Source organism: Phyllostomus hastatus, unplaced genomic scaffold, assembly GCF_019186645.2.
Source record: "Phyllostomus hastatus isolate PE091 unplaced genomic scaffold, TTU_PhHast_1.1 phas_contig_150, whole genome shotgun sequence".
Lineage (NCBI taxonomy): Eukaryota > Metazoa > Chordata > Mammalia > Chiroptera > Phyllostomidae > Phyllostomus > Phyllostomus hastatus.
Window position 1 is genome coordinate 29369268 of NW_025333611.1, and position 22583 is coordinate 29391850.

The 22583-nt window shown below is 38.7% G+C and overlaps 1 protein-coding gene and 1 pseudogene across 4 annotated transcripts; one reads left to right on the forward strand and one right to left on the reverse strand.

Annotated features, from left to right (window-relative positions):
* Window positions 1–87: 87 nt before the first annotated feature.
* CDC25C (cell division cycle 25C) lies at window positions 88–22527 on the forward strand. Of its 4 annotated transcripts, none has more exons than XM_045825147.1 (13): window positions 88–321; window positions 761–970; window positions 1878–1987; window positions 2788–2833; window positions 4864–4897; window positions 5010–5099; window positions 11088–11246; window positions 16739–16840; window positions 18848–18910; window positions 20247–20345; window positions 21131–21264; window positions 21645–21756; window positions 21955–22527. In XM_045825147.1, exons 2-13 carry the CDS (start codon window positions 777–779, stop codon window positions 22102–22104), a joined length of 1293 nt encoding a protein of 430 aa, XP_045681103.1. In that variant the 5' UTR covers window positions 88–321; window positions 761–776; the 3' UTR covers window positions 22105–22527. The 4 variants fall into 4 exon arrangements, with proteins under 4 accessions (XP_045681103.1, XP_045681105.1, XP_045681111.1 ...); XM_045825149.1 differs by having other exon boundaries at window positions 16790–16840; XM_045825155.1 differs by having other exon boundaries at window positions 173–321; window positions 765–970.
* LOC123809940 lies at window positions 13457–14398 on the reverse strand (annotated as a pseudogene).
* Window positions 22528–22583: the final 56 nt, after the last annotated feature.

Consider the following 22583-nt stretch of genomic DNA (forward strand, 5'->3'; position numbering starts at 1 on the left):
GAGCCAAACGATTGGCTGAGAGAGTTCTGGGCAGGCGCGCGAAGATTGGCTGATTCATCTTAGAGGAGGGTAGGATAGGTTATTGGGAGGGCGGAAGGTTTGAATGGTGAAGCCCTGTGGCTGTTGATACTTCAGCTCTGAGGCCCTGAGGAGAGAAACGGCAATTACTGACCCCGGCCTATCCAGTCGAGAAGTAGAATTGCAGTGTGGTTAATTGCCTTCTTTCCCCAGAATTTCTTTAATTCTGTTCAAGTCTTCACTGTGATTGACCCCCACTCACTTCCGTTTCTCCTGAAGGTACATCTCAGACTCAGACCTGAGGTAAGACCGGAGCCGTCTCCGCCGAAATCCCGGAGACCCATTTCCCCTCAAGCAGTCGGAGCCCCACAAACAGAAGTTTACGGGCCCTAAGGTCGGTAGTTAAGAGACCTGAGTTCTTTCGGGTGTGGAGTCACGAGCTGTGTGGTCCCGTACAAGTCAAAGCCTTCTTTTCATTTTTGCTTTAAAACTCTGAGGTTTCCTCTCGGTAAGTTCACGTTCCAACGAAAAGGCCAAGCATTTTCGGGCAAGTGTGATTTAATCTTCAAGCCAAGTGGTGACTGATTCACCGTTTGGGGTTGCCCGTCCTCCAATACCGACCCACATCCACTGGTCCGCGGCTGGGAAGGGTGGAGGAGGTTGTGAAAGCCAGACCGTCTGTGACGTGCCCATTTAGATGACGTTCTAAAACCCTCTAAGCTGGGTTTTATTTTTTTCTTAGTAAGCACTCGGAGACTATGTCTGCAGAACTCAATTCATCCACAAGAGAGGAGGGAAGTCCTGGTGCAAGACCTAGTTTTAGGTCCCATCAAAGGAAGATATTAAACCTGCTCCTGGAGAGAGACACTTCCTTTACTACCTGTCCAGATCTCTCAAGAACGCCAGTGAACAATCTCTTTGGTGATTCTGCAAACCTAAGTATTTTGTCTGGGTAAATCCACCTTTCACACCTTATCTCCTTTGCTTTTCTAAATGGTTTTTGAGTTTAAAAAAGAAATTGCCCTGGCTCAAAGACCTAAATTTAAGTCTTAATTCTGGACTCTGAGACCCTTTTGATACTCAAGCTTCTTTTCTGTGACAGAAATAATCTTTCTATCTTACTAGGATCTTGTGAGAATCAAATGGTGTGATGTGTGGGAAAAGTGTGTGAAAACTCAATGGCATTATATGAGTTGGTCACTTTACTAGTACTAATATTAGTGTTATTGTACTTTAAATGTTGGCTATGCTATGCCCTAATGCAGGGGTGTCAAACTCATTTTCACCGGGGGCCACATCAGCCTTGAGGTTGACTTCAAAGGGCCGAATGCAATTTCAACTCCTTAACAGTGAAGGAGTAGTTATACTTATGTCATCCTAAAATTATTTCAGCCCTTTGAAGGCAACTGCGAGGCTGATGTGGCCCCTGGTGAAAATGAGTTTGACACCCCTATCTAATGCTTTAGCTAGCAAAATTTGAGAGTTATAGACTAGAGAAGTACTAGAGACTCCAGGGAGAAGTCGAATCGGTGTGCTCATGGTGTACAGAGCAGAAGATGTGGGGTCTAGGTCCAGCTCAGTCAATAAACTTTGGTCTTCAATTAAAAAAAAACAAAAACCCTACTGTTTCAGTATGTTGGTGAGGAGAAAATAAGGCACAGATTACTACAGAAGAGAAAAGGTGGGAGATTTTCTCAGCATAGTCTGAAAAATTGTGAAAAGCAATTGGATTCATACAGACACTGTTCAGATTATGTGATAATCATCGAGGGATGTTTCTATTGAGGATAATGTAATCTTTTCCTTTTATGAATATTACATCCTAATGAGAATATTGATGCGCTATTATGTCTCAACAGAGGAACCCCAAAACGTTGCCTTGATCTTTTGAACCTTAGCAGTGGGGAGATGTCTGCCACTCAGCTTACCACTCCTGCAGACCTTGATGGAACTGATGGGGTGAAGGGAGGTAAAGGCTTCAAGGAAAAGAATAACCTTTTCTTTTTAATTTTTATTTATTGATTTGAGAGAGAGAGGAAGAGAAAGATATCAATTTTGTTGTTCCACTTCTCCATTCATTCATTGTGTCCTGTATGTGTCCTGACCAGGGATTGAACTTGCAACCTTGGAGTATCTGGACAATACTCTAACCAATGGAGTTACTCAGTCAGGGCCAGGAAAGAAGAACTTTTAAGGGAGAAGTCAGAGCAGTAAGACGGACATAGAAGGTGGTAAAAGTAGGTAGAGAGCCTTGAAGCTGGAATTCTGTGGGTAGGTACAGGATTTTTGAGGAGAAGCATCAAGCCAATGGGAAGAGAAAAATAATGTTAATAGGAGTCACTTTGCATTTAAGATATGATTTATTTATTTTGAGAGAGATAGGGGAAGGGAGAGAGAGAAACATCAGTCTGTTGCTTCTCACATGCACCCGACTGGGGACCTGGCTTGCCACCCAGATATGTGCATTGACTGGGAATTGAACTGGTGAACTTTCAGTTTCCAGGCCAGCACTCAATCCACTGAGCCACACCAGCCAGGGCAAAAATCTCTGTAGTTTAGTGCATTGTTTTCCAGCACTTTGTCTTTCAGTGACACATGTAAATTCTTAAGATTCTATTAACTTGTACTTTGTACCATGAATTTGGTACCTATCAAGAGCTTTTGTATTTAGAAGGTCAGCTTTGAAGTTAATATGATTTACTGGTAATGAAGAAAATCAGAAGGAAAGATAGGATGTATGGACAAATATAATTTCATATCTGATTGCAGGTCCTTTGGATTCTTCAGGATCTCAGGAAATACAGTCAGCCTGGATGTAAGTTCTTTTGCTAAACGAACCTCATGCTAAAGCCTTTCAGCACTGGCACGAGGATTTTATCCTATGTAAACTGCAGAGTATAGAACATTTCACACTGGGTATAATGGGCTTGGAGTCCTAGATCCTTCCCTTGAAAGGTTTTTAAGTTTTCCAGAGTGTTGTGAAAATGAAGGCTATTTATTATAACCATCACATACTATCAGTATTGTCGTTAAAGATGGAGGAAAATGGTATATACTACACTTAGAGATAGGCTGTTACCTGCATGTGAGCAGTGCTGTATCTTAGTGCATAAATGTGCCTAGTGTAGGCTGTAAAATCAGCGTGTTTGGATTCTAGTAGCTTACTACCTCACCAACTATGACTTTGACAAGTTTCTTAACCCTACTGCACCTCAGTTTCTTCATTATTAATAAAGAAAAACAATAATGGAGATAGTAAAAGCACTTCTTATAAACAGCTATTGTAAGGATTAAATTTTTTTTAAGTGAGTTTTTTCTTTTTTTCTTTTTTATTTTTTTTAAGATTTTATTTATTTATTTTTAGAGAGGGAAGGGAGGGAGAGAGAGAGAGAGAGAGAGAGAGAGAGAGAGAGAGACATCAGTGTGTGATTGCTGGGGGTCATGGCCTGCAACCCAGGCATGTACCCTGACTGGGAATCGAACCTGCGACACTTTGGTTCGCAGCCCGAGCTCAATCCACTGAGCTACGCCAGCCAGGACCAGGATTAAATTTTCATTTAATCCTTAACATCTGTCAAAGTATTTTAGAATATTTATTTATTTATTTATTTAGAGAGAGGAAGGGAGGGAGAAAGAGAGGTAGAGAAACATCAGTGTGTGGTTGCCTCTCACACACCCCCAACTGTAAACCTGGTCCGCAATCCGGGCATGTGCCCGGACTGGGAATCCAACTGGCAACACTTTGGTTTGCAGGCTAGCATTCAATCCACTAAGCCACACCAGCCTGGCTATATTTTAGAATATTTACTTCACAGACTCATAGATGGAGACTAGGATGACAGCTAGCGGGGGGAGGGGTTTAGGGCAGTGGAGGGATTGAAAAAAGGAGAAAGTACTCATGGACATGGACAACAGTGTGGTAATTGCTGCAGAGAGGGTGTTGTAAGGGGACTAAAAGGTAATGTAAAAAAAATACAACATCAAAGAGTTGCCGGTTCGATTCCCAGTCTAGGGCATATGCCTGGGTTGGCCAGGTCCCCAGTGGGGGCCGTGTGAGAGGCAGCCACACATTGATGTTTCTCTTCCTTTCTTTCTCCCTCTCTTCCCTTCTCTAAAAATAAATGAATAAAACCTTTAAAAATACAGATTAAATATTAAATATTTAAAAAGAATATTTATTACTATTAACAATGAAGATTTTTTATTGAAGATCTTAAAGTGTTGTCAGGGAATACTCAAGGAGTAAAAAGTAATTTTAATTCAACTTCTTAAACTTTACTGTAAGTTTTCTGTTTGATCATTTTAATCTTTTTAGAATTTTATCCTTCAACGTTTAGGTGAATTAGGTGCTACTTTGGTACACTAGGGAGGGCTTTAAATGACTATTACATGTGGAAATTTATTTTGTATTGTTTGTGCTTTCTTTGAATTACTTAAAATGCCCTAACTCATGTAGACAAACTCCTGGGAAGGGGGATAGAAATTCATAAAAAGAGTAAATATTACCTTTCAGTAGTCAATGCTGAAAAATTAGTAAATTATAAATTGTGTCTACTAAGATATAGGACAAGATCATCATCTTTGATGCACATCTAGTATACATATGGTTATGTATACATATGCAAATAAAAAATAAAGGCCTTATCTTCAGGATGTCACTCAACATCTTAACATTTACCACGGAGAGCACCCTACTGTATTGTTATTTGAATAGACATGTCAACTAGGTATAGGGATCCTAGAATGCAAGAAAGAAAAAGTTGGCATGCCCTAAGCCAGTGATGAATAACCAAACAGTATTTGGGGCTAAATAGACTGGTAAATTTTTTTTTTTTTAATCTGCAGGAATCATCACCAGCGCCTTATAAAATGCAGCCAGGTGAGTAGGTCCTCTTTCTTAGATTTGGCTTTGTTTCTAGGTAGAATACAGAGTTTCCAGCTCAACTGTGGCTGGAGGTTGCTGAATGTTCTCAGAAAACCATCTCTTGTAGGCGCAGCTGCTTTGTAGCACTCCAAATGCTTTGGATCATGGCAACAGGAAGACAGATGCAATATATACCTCATCCACAAACAAAGGAAACGTGAGTGTCTAATGGAAGCCTAGATACATTAGTAGTTGTCTTCGTTTGAGCAGAGCAAGTCATTGGTATCATGAGACTTTGAGCTTGTTATGCCTCAGAATGCTAAACAAACGAATAGCAACATTATTAGAAAAAAACTTCTTTATGGTTTGTTTTCTGTTTTTCTCTTTAAGGTTTGACCCTTGAACAGAAACCTATTCTAAGTCTTGCACAGTAGGTTATCATTATACTCATGTTCAGTTTATTGGTTTAAGAACAAAAATATCTGTTAATATTGTCTAAGGAATTTAAAAAGAATGTACACTACACCCTGGCTGGTGTACCTCAGTGGATTGGGCACAGGTCTGTGAACCAGAGGGTTGCTGATTCTATTCCCAGTTGGGGCACATGCGTGGGCCAAGGCCCCAGTAGGAGGCAAGCCAGCCAGAGGCAACCACAAATTGATGTTTCTGTCCTCTTTCTCCTTCCTCTAAAAATAAATAAGTGAAATATTTTTTAAAATGTATATTACATTTTTTATATTACATTACAAAGTTAAGTACATTAAGTAGGAATAAGGCACATAACTTGTTCACAGACTGTTTGCATGACTTCACATATAAGTCTAGAGTTCTTAATTTCTTTTTCTTTATTTTTATTTTTGATTTTCTAGAGAGAGGGGAATTGAGGAAGAGAGGGAAAGAAACATCCATGTGAGAAACAATTGAACCTGCAACCCAGGGACTGAACCTGCAACCCAGGCTCCTCCCCACCTTCCCCATGTGCCCTGATGGGGAATGAAATCGGCAACCTTTCAGTTTGCGGGGTGATGCTCAACCAACTGGGCCACACAGGCCAGGACTAGAGTTCTTAATTTCTTATTTCTCCTTTAATCTAGCTTTTTAGTCCCTATTCTGAGAAAGCCATGTCCTTTTTGGTCTGAGCTGAAGCCATCCTTGGGCCATCCTTGAGTCCCAAGTTGAAACTGACCTTTCCAGATCTGTCTAATCACTAAGATAATTCTGTAACTAATCTCACTCTCTCTCTTTTTAATTGCTTTGAGAGAGAGAGAGAGAGGAAGGAAGACAGGGACAGAGACATCGATTTGTTGTTCAGCTTATTTTTTTATATTCATTGGTTGATTCTTGTTTATTCATTGGTTGATCCCGACAGAGATCGAATTCACAGCCTTGGTGTATCAACAATACTCTAACCAACTGAGCTACCTGGCCAGGGCCAGTTTGTTGCTTTTTGTGTTTCATTCTACATAAGAGTGAATTCATGCCATTCTTATCTTTTCCATCTGACTTATTTCACTTAGCACAATACCCTCAAGATCCAGCCATGTTGTCGAAAATGGCAATATTTCTTTCTTTTTTATGGCTAAGTAGTATTCCTCTGTGTGTGTGTGTGTGTGTGTGTGTGTGTGTGTGTGTGTGTGTACACCACAAACATCCACTGAAGGACATTTAGGTTATTTCCATGGCTATTGTAAATAAAAAAATTATTTTTTAACATTTTTATTTTTAAAGATTTTACTTATTTAGTTTTAGAGAGAGGGGAAGGGAGGGAGATAGAGATGGAGAGAAACGGTAAGTGGTTATCTTTCACACAACCCCAACAGGGAACCTGGCCCGCACCCCAGGCATGTGGCCTGACTAGGAATCCAACCTGCCACCTTTCGGCTTGCAGGCTAGGGCTCAATTTACTGAGCTACACTAGCCAGGGCTAAACATTACTTTTAATGGATGTTTTTCTTCTAATTAAAGGACTATAATTTATGTCTGTACTTTCCTATTATTGGACATTTAGCAATATCCAAATTTTGTTTTTATAAATAATGCTGTCATGTAAATTCTTGAGTATAAATCTTTGCCTAGGTTTCAGATTTTTTTCTTAGGATTAGTACCAAGAATTATTACTGGGTTAAAGGGTATAAATATTTTATTATTTATTAAGGTTTTATTTATTTCTTAGAGAGAGGGGAAGGGAGGGAGAAAAAGGGAAAGAAGTGTCTATGTGTGAGAGAAACATTGATCAGCTGCCTTTTGCACACCCCCACGTGGGGACCTGGCCCGCAACCCAGGCATATGTCCTTGACTGGGAATTGAACTGGTAACCCTTTGGTTCACTGTCTGGTGCTCAACCCACTGAGCCACACTAGCCAGGGCAAGAGTATAAATATCTTAAAGATTTTTAATACATATTGCCAAATTCCTTTCAAACAAGTTATAGGAATTTACAATTTTGCCCTGGCTGGTGTGGCTTAGTGAATTGAATGCTGTCCTGCGGACCAAAAGTTTGCCAGTTCAATTCCCAGTAGGGCACATGCCTGGGTTGTGGTCTAGGTCCCCAGTTGGGAGTGTGCAAGAGGCAACCCAATGTTGTATCTCTCGCACATCAATGTTTCTGTCACCCCCTTTCCCTCTCTATATAACTAAATAAAATCTTTTAAAGATTTTATTTACTTATTTTTAGACAGAGGGGAAGGGAGAGAGAGAGGGAGAGAAAGATCAATATATGGTTGCCTCTGGTGTGCCCCCTACTGGGCACCTGCCCCACAACCCAGGCATGTGCCCTGACTGGGAATCGAACTATTGACCCTTTCATTCACAAGCCAGCATTCAACCCACTTAGCCACACCAGCGAGGGCCAAAATTTTTTAAATTAAAAAAAATAAAAGAATTTACAATTTTATGAGCAATTTATAGCTTATATGGGTAAATTATTTATTGTTTGTAAAAAATTGCTAATTAGGTGAAATATTTTACTTTATTATTATTATTATTATTATTTTTATTTTATTTTAATGTTGTTCAAGTACAGTTTTCTGCCTTTTACTCCCATCCCAGCCCACCCCCCCAGTGCTCCCCAGGGTAAAATATTTTATAAAACTAATTATTAGTGATTTCACATGAATATTAGCCATGTATATTTCCTTTAGTGAATAATTGTGTCCTTTGTCCACTTAGCTACTGGAGTCTTAAGTTACCCAGGCATTCACTTCCTTTTTGTAGGCCATGAACTGAAGATATTCCAGAGATTGGATTCTAATCTCAACCCTATGGGAAAGCAATTTTATCATATCCCATCCTACGTAGATAAAGCTGATCATGTTTCAGATTTTTTATTTCCTGGTGGAAGGGAAGACTTGGTAGCATGGTAAATTACTGAATAGTCTTTTTTTATGTGTGTGATTTTTAAAAAAGATTTTATTTATTTATTTTTAGAGCTAGGGAAAGGGAGGGAGAAAGAGAGAAAAACATCAGTGTGTGGTTGCCTGTCACACACCCCCTACTGGGAACCTGGCATGCAACCCAGGCCTGTGCCCTGACTGCGAATTGAACCAGTGACCCTTTGGTTTGCAGGCCCATGCTCAACCCACTGAGCTACACCAGCCAGGGCTATGACTTTTTTTAAGTGGTAAAATATATATAACATAAAATTTACCATTTTAATAATATTTAAGTGTACAATCCATTGGCATTACGTACATTTACAGTGTTGTACAGCCATCACCACTATCCATTTCCAGAATTTTTTCATCATTCAAAATAGAAGCTCTCTACCCATTAAATAATAACTCCTCATTCCTCTTTTCCCTGGTAACCTCTAGTCTACTTTCTGCCTCCTGAATTTGACTACTCTAGGTATTTCATGTAGGTGGAATCATATAACATTTGTCCTTTTCTGTCTATTTCACATAGTATAATGTCTTAAATGTTCATCCATGTTTGTAACATGTATTAAAATTTCATTCCTTATTATGGCTGAATAATTTCCCATTTCATATATATACCACATTTTGTTTATTCATTAATTCGTGATAGACTTTTGCATTGTTCCCACCTTTTGACTATTATGAATATTGCTGCTATAAACTTGATATTCAAATATCTGTTCAAACCTATGCTTTCAACTTTTGGGGGTATATGCCCAGAAATGGAATAGCTGGATTATTTGGTAATTTCTTGTTTAACTTTTTGGAGAACTGCCATACTGTTATCCATAGCAGCTGTACCATTTGACATTTCCCACAGCAATATACAAGGATTCCAATTTCTCCATATTTTTGTTATTGTCTTTTACACACACACACACACACACACACACACACACACACACAATAGCTATCCAAATGAGTATGAAGTAGTATTCATTGTGGTTTTGATTTTCATTTTCTGAATAACTAGTTAGGTTGTACATTTTTTCATGTACTAATTGGCCATTTGTATGCCATCTTTGAACAAATTTTTGTTCAAGTTCTGTTTGTTTTTGCTGTTGTTGAGTTGTAGTAGGTGTACACACACACACACAAAGACACCTGTTCAGAAAGTATCCACCCATATAATATGAAAAAGAGACATTTATTGAAGAAAATACAAGAGACATTGTATGAAAGACAATGATGCCTCAGTTCCCTTCAAAGTAGGCACCCGGCCTACTCACACAGTTATCCCAATCGCCATTAGCTGCTCCATAATATTTTCCTGAATGTCACTGATGGTCTGAAATCTCTTCCCTTTCAAAGGTGATTTTAGTTTAGGGAAAAGTCTGAAGTTGCAGGGTGCTAAATCTGGACCATAAGGGGGTTGAGTCATCTGGGTGATTTGATGTTTCACCAAAAAACTCTTCACAAGACATGATGCGTGATGAAGCTGCCCATCACCAGTTGCCCATAGCTGCAGCCATTTTTGTTGTATTACATCTCTCAAGCAACAAAGAACATTGAGGTAGTACTCCTTATTAATTGTTTGGCCTGGAGAGGTGTACTTGTGATGGACGACACCTTCCCAATCAAAAAAACAGTTAACATGGTCTTGATCTTCCTGCCACTTTGCTGCACCTTCTTCAGCTGTGGAGAACCAGGTGACTTCCATTGGGACAACTGAGCCTTTGTTTCTGGATCATAGTCATGGACTCATGATTCATCTCCAGTTATGACCTTGAGGAAATCTGGTTCATTGGTAGCGGTTTGAATTAAGTCATTAGCAACTGCAGCATGATATTCCTTCTGCTCTGGTAGCAGAAGCTATGGTACACATTTTCCCACAACACATTTCATGCCAAGATCCTGCATCAAAATCTTGAACACAAAATTTCGGAATCCCCAGATCAGCTTCTAATTCTCACACTCTCAGTCACCAAGCTTTGTTGATTGAAGCCTGTAGACATTCAAAATTCTAGTGTGTTCTGCTTGTTGCAGACCTTCCAGAACATGGATCACTTTAAACAGATTCTTGAAGGGCTTGAGCCACACTTTTATTTGCAGTGCACTTACTGCATCATCCAAATAGTTTCCATGGAGGAATGTTCAAACTTAATTCAAAATTTGATGCAGATTCATTGCTCTACTTGCTCAGTCATTTCAAATGCAACAGGTACACAGTACATGTGCTCATGCAGTCGTCTACTGTCCCCACTGACCAGTACAGTAAAGCTGTCATTTTTCATACATGTGTATTGTAGTCCATTCTCCTTGGCTGCCAGGTTACACTGATGGCATGTAAACCATTCTCTTTATATTAACAATGGGTGGGCTTTCTGGACAGACATCATAAATGTGTGTGTGTGTGTATACACATCTGAAATTTTGTGTCTGAGATTTTGAGCAGGATCTTGGCATGAAATGTGGCGAAATTTGTTCCATAGCTTTTGCTGCCAGAGCAGAAGGAACACCGTATCAGATAGATGATATGCAAATATCTTCTCCCATTTTGTGGGTTGCCTTTTCACTTTCTTGATAGTATTCTTTGATATGCAAAAGTTTTAAATTTTGATGAAGTCAGTTTATCCATTTCTAAAAGAAAAATGTTTGTGCATTTATATCATATCCCAAAAACCATGACCAAATCCAATGTCATGAAATTTTCCCCTGACGTTTTCTTGTAAGAGTTTTATAGTTTTAGCTCTTACATTTAGGTCCTTGATTCATTCTGAAGTAATTTTTGTACATGTTGTAAGGTAAATGTCCTGGATAACTGATAATATTGTCAATATTCTTGGCAGGACAATGGAAACTTGATGGAAAGTGAAGTGAAATATTTGGGCAGTCCCATCATTACAATTTCAAAATTGGATAAAAATCCAAAACTAGGAAAAGACCAGGCAGAGGAGATTTCAGATGAATTGATGGAGTTTTTCCTAGAAGATCAAGAAGAGGTCAAGGTATAGTGCTCTCTGATGGTATCTGCATTTTTCATTCCTTCATTCTTAAATGAAGAATACTACACATCTAATACGTTGCAGTTACTGTACTAAGTGGTAGGTCTGCAGAGATCAAGAAGACATGGTCTCTATACTTGTAACGGCTACCTGACTGATAGGGCATCAGGTCACCATATGACTCTTCTTACCAATAGTGAGAGGTTCTAGTTAGTACTTTGAGTAGATCACCATCAAGTGTAATTTGGTATAAGTGATCATGGTAATGGATGGAATATACCTATGAATTCATTCACTTAACACTGGGAATGCAGTAGTGACCACACAGTACAAGAAAGCCCCTACATACATTCTAATCAGGAGGAAACAGATGAATAAAAAATAACTTTTATAATATGGCAGATGGTAAAAATACTATGGTAAAAAAGCAGCATAAGGAGAATAGTGAGTGTCTGGATTGGGATGGCATAGAGTGGGAGTTGATAGGTTGCACAGACAGAAGAACTCTCATCAGAGAGTGACATTTGAACAGACATTGAAGCAGTGGGGGCCAAACAAATGGATATCAAGATGAATAAGTTATTCCAGGTGGAAGGTAAAGCAAGTACAATGTTCCTAAGGTGGGACCGTGCTTGGCATGTTCGTGGAACAGCAAGTAGGTCATTGTGGCTGGAGCAAAGTGAGCAATTGCAGTGCACAGATGCAGGCAGAGGGCAAGATGCAGGAGGACAGATCATGTAGGGTCTTGTCAGCTATTGTAGAGACTGCAAAAACTGACTCAGATGGAAGCATCTTGTCTGCTCCTGCAGTATTTCTTCTCTCTCCTGTATTATCAGTTTTCTTCTTTCTTCTAGATTAATGGTTCTCAAACTTTTGATATCAGGAATCCTTTACGATCTTTTTTTCTTTCAATTTTATTTTGTGTTGGTTTCAGGTGTTACAATCTTAAAATTATTGAGGACTCCTTGCCTTGTACCCTACCTGACAGGAAAAGAGCCAGGTTTTCTCTACTGAGTATGATATTTTTATAGGTTTCTTGAGATGCCACTTATCAGGTTGAGGAAAGTTCCTTTCTATTCCTAGTTTGCTGAGAAATTTTATCAGGAACAGATACTAGATTTTGTTAAATAGTTAGCACCTCTTAAGATAATCTTATGAGTTTCCTTTTTCAACCTGTTAATATGGTGAATACATTGATTTTTGAAAGTTAAAACAAACTTGCATTCCTGTAATAACCTTATTTGGTCATGATATATTATCATTTATATATGTATTTTAGACTTTTGTTGAGAAGTTTTGAGTCTGTGCTCAGGAGAGATACTGATCTTTAATGTTTTTTTGTGTGTATGTGTAATGTCTTAGGTATTGGTATCAGTGTAATGATGTCATCATTTGGAAAGAATTCTCTTTTTCAACTTTCTGAAAGTGTTTGTGTAGAATTGGTTATTTCTTTATTTAAATGTTAGGCAGAATTTACCATTGAAGCCATCTGGGCCTGAGCTTTTCTCCGTGGGAAGTTTTTAAATTACTAATTCAGTCTCTTTACTTTTTGTAGGTGTAGTCAGATTTTCTGTTCCTTCTTGAGTCAGTTTCAGTAGTTTTTGTCTTTTTAGAAATTTGTCCATTTAATCTAAGTGTTCTTACTTATTCGCACATAGTTGTTCATAGTAGTCCCTTATTATCTTTTCATTATTTCTCTAAGGTTGGTAGTAATGTCCTCCCTTTCATTCCTAATTTTAGTAATTTGAGTCTTCTCTTTTTCTTTCTGGTCAGTCTAGCTAAAAGGTTTATCAATTTTGTTGATCTTTTCAAAGAACCAACTTTTGTTTTTCTCCATTGTTTTTCTGTTCTCTACTTCATTAGGTTTTGCTCTTATCTTTCTTATTTCCTTCCTTCTGCTTGCTTTAGATTTAGTTTCTTCTTTGGTGGAAGTTTAGCTCATTGACTTGAGATCTTTCTTCTTTATTATAAGCATTTGCAGCTATACATTTTAATCTAAACACTGCATTAGATGTATACCATAAGTTTGGGTATGTTGTGTCTACGTTTTCATTTATCTCAAAATATCTTCTAATTTTCATTGTGATCTTTGTTGACCCACTGATTGTTTAGGAGTTTGTTGTTTAATTTCCCTACATTTCTAAATTTTCCAGATTTTTTTCCTGTTATTAATTTCTTTTTTTTTTCCAATTTAGCTGTGAGCATTCCACCATTTATTCTTTATTGAGACATGACTCATCCAAAAGGAATTATGTGGGTGTATTCAAATGAGGTTACTTCTTCCTCTTCATTTTAATTAATTTTTCCATCATCCTTTTATTCCTCTTAACACATTCAGGGCATAACGTATTATCTTCTAGGTCTGAGGATGGGAAAGTGCAGTCCGGTAACAGGAGGAGAGAGATCATCTTCTTGGGAGTGTCAGGCACCCAGGCCTGACAGGCATGGAACTGCAGACAAACCCACCCCTCTTTGTCTCCCAAAAGAGGTCTGCCATGGTCCACACACCACCTGACACCAGATGTTTGCCGCAGAAAGTTGTAAGCAGGAACAGGAATGAAACATAAATTCACTGTCTTAGGCTGCACGGCTCTTGTAGCAGTTCTTGACCATGCTGCCAACGTGGTCTCCTGAGCTGAAGTTGTCACTTCAACTCTATTGGTCTCTTTCTCTTATTCATCTTACAAATTTTATTACTCTTGTTCTCTTGGTCACCATCTTGCATTTCCTCAAATAGAACTGCAATGTGTCCTTCTGTGATATTCCAGCAGTACTCTGTTTTTCTTCAGAGTAAGCATGTTCCTTCAGCCTCATGTAAATCTCTATTTTCTTGCCTTCAGTACTCAGATTAATTTGTTGGCACTAGTCCTGCAAAGTGTCACAACGTACTTTATTAAATGAAGGCAAAATGGTTGGTAAGGGAAGAATTAGTTTAGGGCAATCTTTGAACTGTTCATTCATTTGAGGAATAAACTCTATTGTTTGTCCCAGGCATCCTCAGGTTGGCTTCTGAGGTTGAAGAACACACTTGGTTTCATTTGATGTTCTTCATTATGTTCCTAATTAACTGGAACCAATGTGAGAATCACACTTTCTTCATGTAATTTATCTTCAAAGAAATCCTTTTCATTGCTATCCAAACTCGAGCTAGTCATTTCCAGGAACCTCAGAGGAAGGCAAAGCCAGCAGAGTTGAGGACACTTGTAGTTTACTCCTTTTAACCTCTCCTGTTATTAATTTCTAATTATTCCTTTGTGGTCAGAAAACATACTTTGTATGATGTCAATAGTTTAAAAGTTATTGAGGCTTATTTTATGACCTGGCATATGGTCTATACCAGAGAATGTTCTGTGTGTATTTGAGAAGAATGTATATTATGTCATTGTTGAGTACAGTGTTTTATCAGCATCTGTTAGGTCTAGAATCAGGGGTGTCCAACCCACACCCTGCAGGCCACATGTGTCACAGGATGGCTATGAAAGTGGCCCAACCCAAAATCATAAATTTACTTAAAACCTTTTTTTGCACCCTGGCTGGCGTAGCTCAGTGGATTGAGCGTGGGCTGCGAACCAAAGCATCGCAGGTTCGATTCCCAGTCAGGCCACATGCCTGGGTTGCAGGCCACAGCCCCCAGCAACCACACATTGATGTTTCTCTCTCTCTCTTTCTTCCTCCCTTCCCTCTCTAAAAATAAATAAATAAAATATTTTTTAAAAAAAGAAAAAAAATTTTTTTTGCTCATCAGTTTTTGTTAGTGTTTTTAAAAAAGATTTTATTTATGTATTTTTTGAGAGAGGGGAAGGGAGGGAGAAAGAAAGGGATAGAAACATTAGTGCATCAGAGATTGCACACACCCAGCTGGGGACCTGACCCAAAACCCAGGCATGTGCCCTGACTGGGAATTGAACTGGCAGCCCCCTGGTCCTCAGGCCAGCACTTAATCTACAGAATCACACCAGCCAGGGCTAGTGTTTATGTATTTAATGTGTGGCCAAGACAACTCTTCTTCCAATGTAGCCCAGAGGTGCCAAAAAGTTCGACACTCTTGGCTCTAGATGGTCTATAGCATTACTTCAATTTAGTTTTTGAGCGAATAATACCATACCAAATGGAGCCATTCTTTTGCCATTCTTACTAGGGTCTTTGCATTTGTTTTTCCTTCACCCTGGAACATTCTTTCTGGAGGCAACACATGATTTTCTCCCTCATTTCAGTCTCATTTTTCCACATATTTTACCTGATCAGAAAGGTCTTTCCTGACAAGCTTCCCAACTCTAGTATTTTTAAAGTATTTTTATCCTTCTTTATTTTTTACTTAAAGCATTTATCACTACATACAATATAGAATATATTTATTTGTCTGTCTCATCTACTCTCTTATTCACTTTTCTGTCACCTAGTAGGTACCCAAAAATTGTTAAGCAGGTATGTGGATATGGAAGTCTGGAAATAAGAGCAGAGGTCTTGACTGGAGATAGAAATTTGAGAGTCATCTGCAGAGAGGAGAAATTTAAATTTATGGGTGGAAAGAAAAATCACCCATGGCCAGAATGAAGACATAAAAAGGACCAGGAGCTAGCCCTGATGAATCTAGCATTTGTTGGAGATTTGATAGATGAGAAGGCCCAACAAAGAAGGCTGAGAAGGAGCAACAGAGAAATAGAAGCATCACAGTTCTTTTAGTATAAGGGTTGTCTATATTAGAACTAAACTAAAAAACTAGGAGGTTTTGCCATTGAAATCAAGGAAGAAGGGATTAACAAACTCAGTGGAAGCCTCTGCAGTTCAGAAAGATATATGCATTATGGCTGAAGAAGTAACTTAGATGTGGCAGCATGAAGATTGTTGATGACCTTGATGAGCAATAGAGCGATGCAGAGAGTAGTGGGCCTGTGTGTTGAGGAGTGTATAGACCATGAGGAAATGATGATGCCTTCTCAGTTTCCAAAATACCCTTCCTTAAAAAAAGTCTAAATACATTTGTCTGTTTTATAAAATCAGTATATGATAGCATAGAACATTCAAATAAACAAAAAGAAGTTGTTGCAAATGCCCATAGTCCCACAGGCCAGAGATAATTACTGTTAACACTTGATATTAAGTTCTTCCAGACACTTTCCCTCTATACAATTTTTTTTCTTTTATTCAAGTGGTATTACAGAGCATTTTTCTAAATTAATATCATGAACTTATTTTCATGCCAATGAACTTAATCTACAACATACTTATTGTATAATAGTAACCTATAATATTTGGTATATGATTTGTTTAACTAAGACTTTGTTATTGAACATTTAATTTATTAGTAACTTTTTTCTGTTATAAACATGCTGGGATATCTATCTTTATAGCCAATTTTTTTGTGCATATCCTTATTTCCTTAGGAACAAGTGGAATTACTAGAACAAAGAGTATACAGTTTTTAAGTGATTCTCCACTTCTTTCAACCCCTGATTTTTAAACTTTTAACATGAGAGTTGGGGTATCATTTTCAGGGCTTAGGTCTAAAGAAGACAGTCTCCCACTGTGACTTTAATATCACTCAGATGCTGGGGGAAGATTCTAACCAGGGGTACCTGACTGGTGATTTCTCCAAGGTGAGTGTGGGTACATCTTTCTTATATTTCAGTGAGTCATTTTGGATCTGAATCTTTTCTTTGTTTTCAGAGAACACTAGGTATACTTATGCATCCTCACCAAGTACAGATATCCTGAAGGTGCTGCAGTGAAAGATCTAAGCCCTCAGCCTTTTCATTGAGAAAGTATTCCTATTCATTCTGGGAAAATCCAGAACAGTGGGGAAAGTATGAGGCTTATTACCTTTCTTTTTAAAACTATCCTTTGACATTATATAAATAATACTTGGTCATTACAGAAAAGGTAGAAAATGAAATCTACCCCACATCTCTTTAAAAACTTTTTATTTATTTATTTTAGAGAAAGGTTAAGAGAGGGAGAAAGAGATGGAGAGAAACATCTATTGGTTGCCTCTCACACATTCCCAATTGGGGACCTAGTCCACACCCCAGGCATGTTCCCTGACTGGGAATCGAACAGGTGACCTGTTAGAAACCCCAAGTCAAGTCTCCTTCCATCACCATTTATTTCCCTTTATCCCCTTCTACCCCCCACCCCCTTTCACCATATTGTTGCCTGTCTATAAGGATTTTTTGCTTAATCCCTTTACCTTTTTCATCCAGCCCTCCAACCTCCTCCCCTCTGACAGCTGTCAGTTTGTTCTCTGTATCCATGAGTCTGTTTCTATTTTGTTTGTTAGTTTATTTTGCTCATTGGATTCCAATGTAAGTAAAATCATATGGTACTTGTCTTTCTCTGGCTGGCTTATTTCACTTAGCATAATACTCTAAAAATAAAGGGATGGAAAAAGATATTACATGCAAATGATTTTTTTTATGGAAATGAGAACAAAGCTGGGGTAGCAATACTTATAAAGCAATACTTTAAAACAAAAGCAATAGTAAAAGACAAAGAAAAGCGCTACATAATGATAAAGGGAGTAATCCAACAAGAGGATATAACCCTTATAAACATTTATGCACCCAACATAGGAGCACCTAAATATATGAAGCAAATCTTGATGGTCAGAAAGGAAGGGAATGATAGTACTACAGTCACAGTAGAGGATTTTAACACCCCATTGACATTAATGGATAGATTTTCCAGATAGAAAATTAACAAGGAGAGAGCAGTCTACCCCAAATCTTATCAACCCGAGTATAAGTGCTTTTAACATCTTGGTGTATATCTCTCCAGACTTTTAAAAATTTTTTTGATTGATTGATTTTTAGAGAGAAAGGAAAGGAGAGAGAGAGAAACATCTATTTGTTGTTACACTTATTTATGAATTCATTGGCTGATTCTTTTTTCTTTTTTTAAGTATTATTTATTTATTTTTAGAGAGAGGGAAGGGAGGGAGATAGAGAAGGAGAGAAACATCAGTGTATCAGAGATCACACACACCCAACTGGGGACCTGGCCCGCAACCCAGGCTTGAGCCCTGACTGGGAATCGAACTAGTGACCCTTTGGTTCACAGATTGGCACTCAATCCACTGAGCCATACCAGCTAGGGCTCTCTAGACTTTTTTCTATGCATTTTCACAAACACACATGTACGCATACAACACATTGATTGGTTTTCCACAAAAACTGTTTTTTACTGTTTTGTGATCTGTTGTGTTTTTTCCCCCTCATTTATTATATCAGGAACCTTTTTTATGTCAAAAAAGAGTTCTGCTTCATCATTTCATCATTTTTAATAACAGTACAGTATTTTATTTTTTGGCTGCCCATAGTTTCTTGATAAATCCCTTCTTATAGAATACTTTATAATTTTTCCTTGTGAAGTACACCAAGATGCACATAGTTATAGCTAAATCTAAAACTTCATACCCACATTCTTAATTAGTTCCTTAGAATCATTTCTTAGAAATAGAACTGCTGTAGTTTTTAGAAATGAAATGCACGTTATAGAGACCATTGGGGGTTTAAAGGTCATTTGGAAAGAAGGACAATATATGGGCATTTGATCTCAAATTTGGGTCTAGAAAATTTGCTGTTATTTTAGCTCTTTGGTATTTCCAGGTATGTGCGCTGCCAACCGTGTCAGGGAGACACCACGATCTGAAGTACATCAACCCAGAAACAGTAAGCAGATTTCTGGAGATGGTAACTGGTTACATAAGCCACCATCTGGTCTGTTCTGTCCCTAAAATCTCCACTTTCAATTATATTTCTCTCACAGTGTTCACTAACAAGCTCCTTATTCAACTGAAGCTGTATTGAAGGACCCGCTTTTATCCCCTTCTTCTGTCACCTTTGTTTTTAGTTAAACAAATGTGTGTAATTTTTGTGAAAGGAAACAATGAAAGAAAGGAAGGAAGGAAAGAAAGGAAATTTAAAGAAAAAAAAAAGGCAAAAACCCTAAAGGGAAAAATGTAAAAATCACTTAATTTGGGTGAACTTACATCCTGGTTTACATGTTAAATTTTATGCCTACTAGTACAGGATAATTATTAATAGTGTTCTCTTTGACTCTAAAAAGTGTCCTAGTTTGTGCAATAATTATTTGGTCACTCTACCCATAATCTTGCCGCCAGAGACAACCATAAGTGATATTCTTCTTATGGCCTTCAAGATTTTATATTCTGGCATATGCTTTATAAAAATCAGGTCATGATGAATATGTAGTGTTACAATTAGCTTAGTAAGATATTGTAAACATCTTTTTATATCAATAAAAAGATCTATTATCCTTTTAATGGCTATATAATATTCTGTTATACTGACATGTAATTTAGTTAACCAAACCCCTATTATTTGTGGTATTTTGATAACCTATAACAATGCTGAGGTGAATAGTATTGTGCCACATTTTTTTTTAACTTTTCTGTTTTCTTAAGATGTTAGGGAAAAAATTGCTGAGTCAAAGTATAATTACATTTATTTTTATACATGCTTACAAATGCATATAAAAGTTGGAGCCTCCAGAAAATTGGAATCAATTTATACTCCTCCATGTAGCTTACGTTTCCTCCTCTGAGTATCAAACTTTTCTTTTACATTCTTTTCTACAAGACTTGCTTTCTTCCTTTATATTGGAGGGTGGGGACCATTCCCCATCTCTTCTTGCAAACTCTGGATCTTTAGCTACTACCCGTGCTACTGCAGAAGTCTTTATGTATCTTCTGAAAGACTGATTCTAGCCATGCCTGTCTCAAGATGAGTAGCTTCAGTATGTTTTTTTTTTTTTCTTTTTCTGGTATCCTGGCAATACCAGCTATTTTGATTCTCTGAAAAGGCCACTTCCTATTCCATCCTCGTATGTGGGGTGGGGCTGAACCATTGCAACATTGCAGATATTGGGGGACTTTGGAGTCTGGCCATACAGTGGAATGCTGGGCGATTAAAGGAAGTATAAATCAGAAACTGGCTCTTTTCTCCTCAAGAGTGAGCAGAGTATTCAATCATAGCTTGTGCACAGGTGGCTGCCTTACTGTTGGGGAAATTCCAGAGTCTGATTGAGAAGTTTTATATCATCGATTGCCGCTATCCATATGAGTACCTGGGAGGACACATCCAGGTGAGGATACATTGGGAACATAAGCAGGAAAAGGGGTGGAGATAGCTCTTTGCTGAGAAGAGTCTGTGGCCAAAAAGTCCTGTGAACCCTAGAACCAGGGCAGACACTATACATTTGTAGCGCATCAAAACTGCAAGTCCTCATTGTTATTCTAATTCCTTATACCTTGAGCAATTTGCTTTCCCCTTCTCTTCTAGAGAAATCTCCCTCTTTTCTGTAGGAGCCAAGTGTTCTTATTTTTTTTTCTAAAGATTTTATTTGTTTATTTTAGACAGAGGGGAAGGGAAGGAGAAAGAGAGGGAGCAGAAACATCAATCTGTGGTTTTCTCATGCATCCTCTACTGGGAACCTGACCTGGCCTGCAGGCCAGGCATGTGCCCTGACTGGGAATCCAACTGGCAACCCTTTGGTTCACAGGTCAGCGCTCAATCCACTGAGCCACACCAGCCAGGGCCCAAGTGTTCTTACATGGAAATAAAAACATTAATTTGAGAACTGAGAAGCACTTTGCAAACATATACTGCTCATGGACATTCCTCACAATGATCTTACACTTCAGGCAGTTTAGTTCTACAAGCTTTTATTAAGCAACTACTACATACCAAGCTCAATGCCAGGTCCTGGGGGTAGATACAGAGATACAGTGAGGTCTCTTTTCTGAAAGTGCTTATACTCTAGCCTTCCTGTCCCAAATTTCCCAAGGTGGTATGGTATCCCAAGTATTTCTAAGTGTTGTCACTATCCACAAGTTTCCTTGAGGAAATAACATTAAAATTCTTCTACAGGGAGCCTTAAACTTGTACAGTCAGGAAGAACTATATAACTTCTTTCTGAAGATCCCTATTGTCCCTTTGGATGCCCAGAAAAGAATAATCGTCGTGTTCCACTGTGAATTCTCCTCAGAGAGGGGTCCCCGAATGTGAGTGTCTACATGGGGTAGGGGGTGTGATGGAAACAACTTGAGTTAGAACTTATAAGGGAAACTTCCCAGACCAGTTTGCAGAGACTGAATGAATTACTACTCTCTGCTATGGCTTGAAGAATGGTATTGATTAGTAAGAAGAGGGTTTCTACAGTTCAAAACTTTGGAGCAGTGAAGGGGGAAGAAAAAGGGCGGGGGGATTAGGCACCAGTGGAGGAAAGGAGAAAGAATGGTGCTAATTAGACCTTTTTTTGCAAAAATAATGAGATCTGGAGGTCCTTAGGAGGTTAGCAATAATCTATTCTTTCTCCCTTTTCCCATTGTTTTTTTGGACCATGCTTCTTTCCACCCCACACATCTCCGGGTTTTCTCTAAAGGTGCCGCTCTCTGAGAGAAGAGGACAGGGCCCTGAACCAGTATCCTGCATTATACTATCCAGAGCTGTATATCCTCAAAGGGGGCTACAGAGACTTCTTTCTAGAATTTACGGTAAAGCATGGAGCATGTTGGGCAATGGGGGAGCCCAGATTTGGGAGATCCAAATTCAGCATGCAACTCCCAGGGCCTACAAGCCCCTTCAAGAAGAAACTGCTGCTTCTTCTTAGCTACTACCAGCACTCTTTATTATACTTTGTAGGCAGAGTTCAGGAACCTAGAAAATCCTTTACTCTGTGCCTGACCTTTCAGGTGCTGTGTGAACCACAGAGCTACTGCCCTATGCATCACCAGGACCATAAGGACGAGCTGCTGCAGTGTCGAAGCCAGAGCAAAGCATGGGAAGGGGAGCGGCAGCTACAGGAGCAGATTGCCTTGCTGATAAAGGATGTGAGCCCATGATAATAGATCAGCTGCTGGCTGCCTACAAGTCACCACAGACACTGTAGAAACCCCAGGCAGAAAGAGGCCATCTTCTATGTGGCTAAGTTCAAGATGGTTAAAAAGACGTCTGCAAACCAACAGGCTGCCAAAGTGGTGTAATCCTAGACCTGGGAATTGGTTAGGTTTCAGTAGAGCTGCTGGCTGGTGGTGAAATCCTGGAGCTGGCTCTGTAAGCTGTAGCTTTGGGTTGCACTGAAATGCATGTTGCTTCAGGGAGTGCTTGCATTCTCTAACTACAAGTGTCTTCTCACAAGCCAGCCAGCTCTTTCTCTTCCTGAGCTGCTGGCTATGCAAGAGAGTTGACCACCGTCTTTTTCTATATTACCCTTGTTTCTTTCCCTCTCTCTCTTTTTCTTAAATGGAAAAATAAACATTGTAGAATGAGATATGTGATTATAAGCCTTATCTGCTGCTAGAAGATTTATATGAAGAAGTGA

Bases quoted from the DNA above. Each gene is read 5' to 3' on its own strand.
- CDC25C (XM_045825147.1), top strand. From the start codon at position 777: ATGTCTGCAGAACTCAATTCATCCACAAGAGAGGAGGGAAGTCCTGGT. The intron at 971-1,877 runs GTAAATCCACCT...ATGTCTCAACAG, and splicing joins AACCTAAGTATTTTGTCTGG to AGGAACCCCAAAACGTTGCC. The intron at 20,346-21,130 runs GTGAGGATACAT...ATTCTTCTACAG, and splicing joins ACCTGGGAGGACACATCCAG to GGAGCCTTAAACTTGTACAG.